General features: G+C 51.8%; 2 protein-coding genes across 2 annotated transcripts; both read left to right on the plus strand.

Annotated features, from left to right (window-relative positions):
- The first annotated feature begins 505 nt into the window (after positions 1-505).
- LOC146884121 (uncharacterized) lies at positions 506-2517 on the plus strand. Its single transcript, XM_085665861.1, has 3 exons — positions 506-1138; positions 1213-1526; positions 1611-2517. The coding sequence occupies exons 1-3, from the start codon at positions 506-508 to the stop codon at positions 2515-2517; spliced, it is 1854 nt and encodes a 617-aa protein (XP_085521987.1).
- Positions 2518-5197: 2680 nt separating this feature from the next.
- Positions 5198-5653, plus strand: LOC146884122 (uncharacterized). Its single transcript, XM_085665862.1, has one exon. It carries the CDS (start codon positions 5198-5200, stop codon positions 5651-5653), a length of 456 nt encoding a protein of 151 aa, XP_085521988.1.
- The last annotated feature ends 4239 nt before the right edge of the window (positions 5654-9892 follow it).

A 9892-nucleotide genomic window follows, 5' to 3' on the forward strand; every position in this document is an offset into this window, starting at 1 on the left:
GAATCGTTCACTTGTTAAAAACAGGGCATAACTAATCCAGTCAAGCAGCCATCGGTCGCACGGTCGAACAACCAGTCAATCGGGTTAATTAACGTTAAACGAGTCAGTAATCTTGATTAAAGGATCATTGGGCCGTGATTAAGGACCCCTAATTACAGGCCCACACCGAAAACTATAAATAGTGCCCAAAGGTAGGTTGGTAAGGATCTTTAATTCGCATTTATTACAGCAGTTACACTGATACCCCGATCGGTTCATTACTGACTTAAGCATCGGAGCCCTATAGACAGGTACCCCGATCGTCATCCCAGCCGATCGAGCAAAGGAGTGAATTTTCTTGGAGAAGAAGTTATCGCTGTAGTGAGAAGTGGAGTAAGCTTGAAGAGGTTCTTTGGTAGGCTCTTGGTCCCTACACCCGAAACATTTTGGCGCCCACCGTGGGGCCGAGCAGTCTTCTTTAAGACAGTATACCCTTATGGTGACCACAAGAAATCGAAATAGCAACATGGACGGAGGAAGAATGGTAGATGATCAAGCAGACACTAGGGAGATGATAAGGGCGATGCAGCAGAGGATGGATGAGATGCAAAGGAACTATGAAGTGCAGATGCAGATCTTGCGGGAGGAGAATGCCGCCCTAAGGCGAAAGGAAGAAGGAATCTCGTCGACGCCTACCGTACCCGACCCGCTCAGACTGAGTCGGGTGCAGCAGCATCGAGATGCCGAACGGGTGGAGAGTCGCCCTCCACCAACAGGACAGGAGCAATCACAGCTTGCTCGGGTTGAGAAGACGCAAGCGTCGAGGGGAAATCTGTCGCACACGATGGCTGAAAGCTCGGGAGCAAACGATGGAGGCCGCCCGTCACGTCAACCGATCCCTGCGTCGGGATTCTCCCCCTTCACCCCGTACATTCTGGAGACGCCACTACCGGAGAAGTGGAAAATGCCGACATTCGACAAGTACGACAGCACGACGAATCCCGACAATCACATGCGAGTCTTCATGCACCAGATGATGTTCCACGCAGTTAATGACCCCATCTGGTGCCGTGTTTTCTCGACTTCTCACACGGGGGAGGCGTTGGAGTGGTTTTCTGAGCTGCCGGTCGGTAGTATTGATTCTTTTGCCACTCTGAAGGCAAGGTTTAGCCGCAATTCGCACCCCTGAAGCCGGCCATTCTGACGATCGACAACCTGGTGAACATCCGGCAGGAAGATGGGGAATCGCTGAGGAGTTATCTTGATCGGTACAATCGGATGTCTGTTAAGATAAAGGATCTCAGCGACGAGATTGCTCGGCATCACTTCTTGTATTGGCTCCAGCCGGGAGTCTTTGCGGACAAGATAAGCCGCAAAAAGCCGAAGACGATGGAGGAGATGAGGGAACGAGCGACCAAGTTCATACAGATGGAGGATATGCAAGAATTCCGGGTGAAGAAGAGGGAGAAGGAGGATGTTGTAGTCCCGAAGACCACCCCTCGGCCGAACAAACCCTTGACCCGACCCAATGAGAGAAAAGCACCTAGGTTCACGACGTATACTCCCTTGGCCGTCCCTCGGGCTAAGATTCTGCAATAAGCCTTTAATGTCGACTCACTTCCCGTGGCCAGGAAGAAGCCCCCACCTCCCGATGCCGATGGGAGCAAGCACTGCCAGTACCATCAGACGATCGGTCACACCACCGAAGAGTGCCACACGCTCCGTGACAAGATCGAGGAGCTCATCCGACAAGGGCATTTGAAGAAGTATGTTTGGCAGGATCGCCCTCCGCGAAGTCTAGTGCGGAACAGAAGTCCCGCACGAAGAGACCCCCCGGCCTGGTGGGAGAAACGGAGAGAGCTGGAGCCCGAGAGGCGAAGGAGAGGACCGTCACGGACACATCGAAGCCCAAGGAGGAGCCAGGATAAACCCTTGAGGGGTTATATCAATACTATCTCCGGAGGTTTCGCTGGAGGAGGATCGAGCTCAGCTGCTCAGAAGAGACATGTTCGAGCACTAAAATCGGTTCATCTGGTGGAGAAAAAGGTCCAGTCGATGCCCCCCATCACGTTTACGGACGAGGACTTCAAGGCACCCGACCCTGATCATGATGACCCGATGGTCATCTCAATCGAGGTGGCCGAATACGGGATCGGGAAGGTGCTTGTAGACCAGGGAAGCTCCGTCAACATCTTATACTGGAAGACTTTCCAGAAGATGAACCTCTCCGAGGACCTGATCGTCCTCTATAACGAGCAGATCGTCGGATTCTCGGGCGAGCGAGTTGACACGAGGGGCTACTTGGATCTTCGTACCAGGATCGGCTCGCGGAAGGACGGCCGAGAGGTAAGGGTTAGATTCCTTTTAGTTGAAGCTAACACCTCCTACAATGTGTTGCTAGGAAGACCTTGTCTGAACGCCTTCGGAGCGATCGTCTCCACTCTACACTTAGCCATGAAATTCCCATCGGATAAGGGACAATATGCACCGTGCATGCAGATCAGCAAATCGCCAGACAATGCTACGCCGCAGGTTTGAAGATCGCTCCTTATAGCCGTCCCTGAAAGCAGCACCGTTCGGAGGTAGCCATGACAGACTTAGACCCCCGAACGAACACGGAGGATCAGATTCAGCCAGAAGGAGAAACGAAGGAGATCCCGATCGGGAAGCACCCGGAACAAATCACCAAGATTAGGGGAGCCCTGAAACCGGAAGAAGAAGAGCTCCTAGGGGCGGTGATCTTAGAAAACAAAGATCTGTTCTCATGGTCGACCGCCGACATGCCAGGCGTCCATCCAGACGTCATGTCTCAAAAGTTGGCCATCTTCTGGGAAGCCCGCCCGGTTGCTCAGAAGAAAAGGAAAATGGGAGAGGAGCAAAGGAGAGCGGTCGAGGAGGAGGTGAGGAAGTTGGAGGGAGCTGGTTTCATCAAAGAAATCAAGTATACTACGTGGTTGGCTAACGTAGTCATTGTAAAGAAGACGAGCGGAAAGTGAAGGATGTGTACAGACTTCACCGACCTCAACAAGGCTTGCCCAAAGGACGCATACCCCCTATCCAACATCGACCGGCTGGTGGATGGAGCTTCAGGGCACAACTTCCTGAGCTTTCTGGATGCATACTCAGGGTACAATCAAATCCCTATGTATGGTCCAGATAAATCCAAAACGGCATTCATCACAGATCGGGCAAATTTCTGCTACGAGGTCATGCCGTTCGGCCTGAAGAACGCAAGGGCAACCTATCAGAGGCTGATGGATCGGGTATTTAGGGGGCAGATCGATCGGTCCATGGAGGTGTACGTGGACGACATGGTCGTGAAGTCGCAAACGGCTGTGGACCACGTGCGCGACCTCAAGGAGGTCTTTCATCAAGTGCGCAAATACAACATGCGTCTCAACCCGGAGAATTGTGTTTTCGGGGTGCCGGCCGGAAAATTTCTGGGATTCATGCTGACCGCCCGGGGCATCGAGGCCAATCTTGACAAGTGCGCCGCCATCACCGAAATGAGGAGTCCCAGGAATTTGAAGGAAATCCAGCAATTGGTCGGACGATTGACCTCTCGCACGGTTCTTGCCCAAACTCACGGAGAAGGTCCGACCGATTTTAAAGATCATGAAGAAGCAGACCGCGGATAAGTGGGATGATCGGTGCAAGACAGTGTTTCAGCAGATAAAGGAGATGATCAGCCGTCCCCCTATCATGAGCCGACCGATAGAGGGCTTGCCTTTGCAGTTATACTTGTCAGTGTCGGACGACACGATCAGCGTGGCCTTGGTACAGGAGAGTCCAGAGCAGCGGCCGGTGTACTTCATTAGTCGTGTGTTGCAAAGTGCGGAAACGAGGTATCAGTTAATTGAGAAGATAGCCTTGGTGCTATTGACAGCCGCGCGCCGACTGCGCCAATACTTCCAGCGTCACCAGGTGATCGTCCGTACCGATCATCCCATAGCCAAGATACTCCGGAAGCCCGACTTGGCCGGACGAATGATCGCCTGGTCAGTCGAGTTATCCGAGTTCGGATTGAAATACGAACCTAGAGGATTTGTCAAAGGACAGCATTTAGCAGACTTTGTGGCCGAGCTCCACGGACCGATCCCCTCGTCGGAGCAAATGTGGATTCTCTTCGTCGACAGATCGTCGGACAAACGCAATGCTGGAGCAGGAATCGTCATTGAAGGACCGAGCGGTTTCACGGTTGAGCACTCCTTGCAGTTCAAGTTTAAAGCCTCGAACAACCAAGCAGAATACGAAGCACTGATTAAAGTGCAACACCGATTCAAAGCTGGTTGTCGGGCAGGTACAGGGGGAATACCAGGCTAAGGACGACCTGCTGCTTCAGTATTATCACAAGGTAGTCGAAGCCATGAAGGAGTTCGAAGAAATTACCATCCACCACATTCCCCGAGCGGAAAATACCAGAGCCGATAGGCTATCTAAGTTGGCGGAAGGAAAAGAGAAGGGTTAGCTGAAGACAATCATCAGGCAAACCCTGATGAGACCCTCAGCAGGAGAATGCGCGACGGCAGATTGGATGGGGGAGGTCCGAGAACTCCTAAGAAGGTGCGACGCGAGAGAAGAAGTGAAACCGATAGAGAGACGACGAGCACTCCAGTTCGTGGTCATCGAAGAAGACCTCTATAAGAGGGGCTTTACACTGCCGCTCCTCAAATGCCTATCGGGAGAAGAAGCCGAGTATGTTATGAATGAAGTCCACAATGGCATTTGTGGTATGCACACCGGTCGGAGGACGATGAAAGCGAGGATACTCCGGGCGGGTTATTATTGGCCGACCATAGAGCAAGACTGCGAAGTCATGATACGCAAGTGTGAAGGTTGCCAAGCCCATGGAAACGATGTCAAGAGGGCTCCGACCGAGCTACATAGCCTGACAGCCCCTTGGCCTTTCGCACAGTGGGGTATGGACATCGTCGGGCCTTTCCCGGTCGGCCGAGCGCAGAAGAAGTTCATACTTGTCGCAGTGGACTATTTCACCAAATGGGTCGAAGCAGAGGCCCTAGCCAACATAACCGCTCGGCAGGTCCATTCCTTCGTCTGGCGAAACATCATTTGTCGCTTCGGCCTTCCCCACACGATTATCACCGATAACAGCCGTCAGTTTATCGACAAGAAGCTGAAGGACTTTTACAAGCAAGTGGGGATACGCCATGTGACCAGCTCGGTAGAGCATCCCTAGACCAATGGACAGGCTGAGGCCATGAACAAGGTCATAGTGGCGGAGTTGAAGAAAAGGTTGGGAGAAGCCAAAACAGCGTGGGTAGACGAGCTCCCGCAGGTCCTTTGGGCCTATCGGTGCACCCCGCACGGGACAACGGGAGAATCACCTTTCAATCTGACATACGGAACAGATGCTATGCTGCCAGTTGAAGTAGGAGAGCCGACTCTTCGGCGAGACATGCAAAATCTCGACGTAAACTGTGGACGCCTGCGCGAGGAGTTTGACTGGACGACCGAGCATAGAGAGAGAGCGATCGTGCGAGCTGAAGCGTGCAAGAGGATGGTGGCAAGGAGGTATAACACGAAAGTTAAACCAAGGAGCTTCATCCGAGGAGACTTGGTGTGGAGGAAGACCAACGAAGCGCACAAAAAGTCAGCACAAGGAAAGCTAGCGCCAAATTGGGAGGGTCTGTTCCGCGTGACCGAAAGCCTGTAGAACGGAGCCTATCGGCTAGAATACTTGAGTGGCAGAGAAATACCGAATACATGGAACGCGTCGCACCTAAAAATGTACTATAGTTGACATTGTGAATAAAATGAGCGCTTCATGTAACTTCATTTAACAGACTGACCGACGAGGCTCCCTACGGGACCCGAACAAAGCCTGACCGGTCAAGGCGCAGACTTTCAAGAGGAAGTCCCGCTCGGTCAGCACTGATCCAAGCGATCTAATTAACCCCACGGGTACATAAGTGACACGAGCTGTCCAAGCCGATCGAGGTACTACACCTACGATCTAAACAATTAAAATTGAACGCGCAAACAAAGGTCAATCGTTCGGGTCAAATAATCAAGAGAACATTGCAAGAAACTTGAAAATTGCGTGCCGATCGTCCGACTAGTTCGATACCAGGTGCAGCTAATTGACGAAAATAACTTACAAGTTAAACAATAAAATGGACGATCGCCAGCGGGAAACGATAAAAGAAAAATGGCCGATTGCCAGCGAGGAACGATAAAAGAAAGATGGTCGACCGCCAGCGAGGAACGATAAAAGAAAAATGGCCGATCGCCAGTGCGAAACGATAAACAAAAGAAAAGTTGATCGAAAGAAAAGCGAACAAACAAAATAAGGAGAAGGCGCCTAATATTTACATATAATTGTTTGCCAAAAAATGGCCTAATAATCGATCGAATGCGATCGACCACGCGGCCAATCGGACGCGATCGGTTATGTCAAAATATACAATCAAAATTAAAATTTAACTATCTCATTCACCTTGTCCAGCCGCTCGAAGACTTTCTCGAGCTTCCCATCTACCACCCCCAAGTGCACATCGAACCGGTCGGGGGAGCAGTTGTAGTAGAAGGCGGCCTGATCAACGGCACTCTGAAAGCTCGCTTCATATTGAGCAAAAACTTGCTCATCGGCCACTCGTAGCTCCGCTTGGTACTCCTTGGCCTTCTTTTGCCAATTGGTGGTCGATCCGGTAGCGGCCAGATGCTCCAACGTCAAGTCGTTGAAGCGCCGTTGAAGCCTGCGAAGTTCCTCGGCCGCCTCCTTGGCCTTAGTCTGCTCCTCCCTTGCCCGATCATCGGCAGCCTTGAGTAGACCAGCGCACTTGGCATGCTCAGCCTTGATGCCGTTCAGCCGGTCGAACTGAATCTTCAAGTCCGATGTCGAGGCCTTCACCTCCCGGAGCTCCACCTTCGCTGCTGCGAGCTCCTTCTCCAGGCTCTCCATCCTGCTCCGGTCGGGACGGGGAAACTTGGTGTAAATCGCAGCAAGCCTAAGGGTCAGTTCCCCAGCCGTTCGGAGAGCCTCCTCTTCCGACACGTCCTTCAGCATATCCTTGACGCGAGGCCCCAAGTGAAAGGAGACCTCCTCGTCGAGCCAAACTTCATTGTCGAGGAGGGCAGTAGCCAATGACCCAGAAGCCTCGGCCTTCTTGCTCTTCTTGGACGACCGGCCGGTGGGAGAGTCATCCCGTTTAGACTTTTTGCCTTTGTCTACCACAGCGCCAGCAGCGGCGGAACCGGGGGGCTTCACGACGAAGCGGGGCCTGGTGGCGACGCCCGAGGCGCCGGTCGGAGTAGTGGTAGCAGGAGTAGGAGCTGTCGAAGGGGCAGCGGGGATGCTCTGGAGGGGGGCGACCTCCTCAGCGGCATCCTCTTCTCTTCGACAAGTCTTAGCGCGAGCCAAGAACTCAGCGTTGGAGACGGTTGTTCGAGCCATAATATCTGCGAAACAAGAGAAAATAGGTAAATCAATTGCAACCATTAAGACGACCGAGAAGATCAGAACAACTAACCATAAACCACCCTCGGCAAATCCGGGGAGCGGAGGCATTGGATCAGCGGCCGCGGGGGATCTTGTCGGGCAGGGTCTTGAGGACGGCCAGGTCGGCCCGCTCGGCAGGAGTCAAGCGGTCTTCAGCCCAAGGAGGTAGGAGGGGGAAAAGACGTCCAGTATAAGGGGAACTTCGGCCGACCCTCCTCATCGAAAATGTACTTCCTTCCTCGACCGGGAATCGCGACCTTAAAAAAGCCAGTCTTGAAACCTTTGTAGGAAGCGAGGTAAAAGGTAAACAAGCTCTTGTTCGCCCCGAGAAAAGAGACCCAGCCTTTCGAAGCCGTCGGCCGGGTCTTGTAGAAGTGCAGAAACAAGGGCATGGTCGCTGTCAGACCGGCCACTCGACATAGAACGTCGAACGCCTGCATCGACGCCCAAGCGTTCGGATGTATCTGGGTCGGCGCACATTGGATCTGACGGAGGATCGCCATCTGCCAATCGGCAAACGGCACAGTCAGACCCAAGTCGTGGAAGAGACAGGCGTAGACGTAGAAGAACTCTAGCTTTGCCGCTCCCTTTCCGTGGCAGACCCTCTCGTTGCTGGCACACACCTTGACCCGAAGGAACCCATCCTCCACCTCATCGCCAAAAACCTTGGTTTGCTCGACCAGATCCCCAAGGTCATTGCCCCATCGGAACCTCGTCGCATGCGTACGCGGCTCATAAGGGGCCCAATCGTACCCCTGTATCTCTGGCAGATTAGCTTGCTCCCCCTCATCGCGAACGTCGATGCTTATGACGTCCCCACTCTCATCCGAAGCAACGACCTGATCCGCCGCCTCGGCGACCGGTTGCTCGGCTTTCGGGCTGCCGTTGAGAAGGATGGGAGAATCCGTTGAGCTCGATACTCCCCCGAGCGAAGTCCCTGAATCAGAAGAGCTGAACAAGGCGGAGATCGACCCGCCGCCCCCGGACACCCCGACCGTCCTGCCCGACAAACCATCTGAACTCGATGCACTGGAGGACATTTTTTACCTGCAAATAGAAGAAATCGATCGGTGGCTCTGCTAGAAAGAGAGAGGAAAACGTGAAAATAACGACATCCACACAGACCTATTTATAGGAGGACCCAGTGACATGTGGCAGCCTCAGAACCATACGATCACGCGCAGATCAACGGCCCATACTTCGCGATGCTTCAAATCATAACAGTCAGGCACAATCTACGATGCAAGATAACCGTTGAGAGACGCCGAGGGTCAATCGGCACGACGGTCCTGGTAAACCTCCTCGCTTCACTTCCATCGCTCGAGGCTGGGGGGGCTTGTGTACTGTATGTCCCATCGGCCAAGGCCCATCGGCCAAGGTTAGAAAAATTTGTACATAGAAGACTATCGGTCGAACGGCCTGGTAAATAAACTGCGTAGGACCATCGGTCAATCGGTTCTACAAACTAACCACATAGCATCGTTAAAAGACTATCGGTCGAACGGCCTGGTAAATAAACTATTGGACCATTGGTCAAACGGTTATACAAATAAGTCACAAGCCAACCACGTTCAGGCCCATCGTTCCATCGGTAACACCTAAACGAGTGATTTTGATCCCTAATGGCACATCGGTCGATCGGACAAGCACGAGCAGCACCTAAACATAACAAATGACAATCGGTGGATCAACCATCGGTCGATCAACCATCGGTGGATCCATCTCTTTAGACTCACGTAGTCCTTTACATGCGTCCGTCGGTCGATCAGCCATACACGAATCGTTCACTTGTTAAAAACAGGGCATAACTAATCCAGTCAAGCGGCCATCAGTCGCACGGTCGAACAACCAGTCAATCAGGTTAATTAACGTTAAACGAGTCAGTAATCTTGATTAAAGGATCATTGGGCCGTGATTAAGGACCCCTAATTATAGGCCCACACCGAAAACTATAAATAGGGCCCAAAGGTAGGTTGGTAAGGATCTTTAATTCGCATTTATTACAGCAGTTACACTGATACCCCGATCGGTTCATTACTGACTTAAGCATCGGAGCCCTATAGACAGGTACCCCCGATCGTCATCCCAGCCGATCGAGCAAAGGAGTGAATTTTCTTGGAGAAGAAGTTATCGCTGTAGTGAGAAGTGGAGTAAGCTTGAAGAGGTTCTTTGGTAGGCTCTTGGTCCCTACACCCGAAACAAATTTAGTTTAACAACGAAACAAAATTTTGTATAATAGTCTAGGAATGAAAAATATATTAAATTAACCTAAAAATAATTATATCAATTAAAACTCACATACCACCCGAAAGCCATTTTGTTAGTGCTTTCGTTCTCGACCCATATATGAGAAATGCTTTCTTGATTCTTCTTCATGAGTCTTGGATTGTAAATGCTATTTGATCCCTTTACATCATAAAAAGGATCGAAATTTGGTGTATTTATAAGAATATG

Source organism: Vigna unguiculata, chromosome 8 (genome assembly GCF_037176805.1).
Source record: "Vigna unguiculata cultivar grain cowpea cultivar isolate G323 ecotype 2 chromosome 8, ASM3717680v1, whole genome shotgun sequence".
Lineage (NCBI taxonomy): Eukaryota > Viridiplantae > Streptophyta > Magnoliopsida > Fabales > Fabaceae > Vigna > Vigna unguiculata.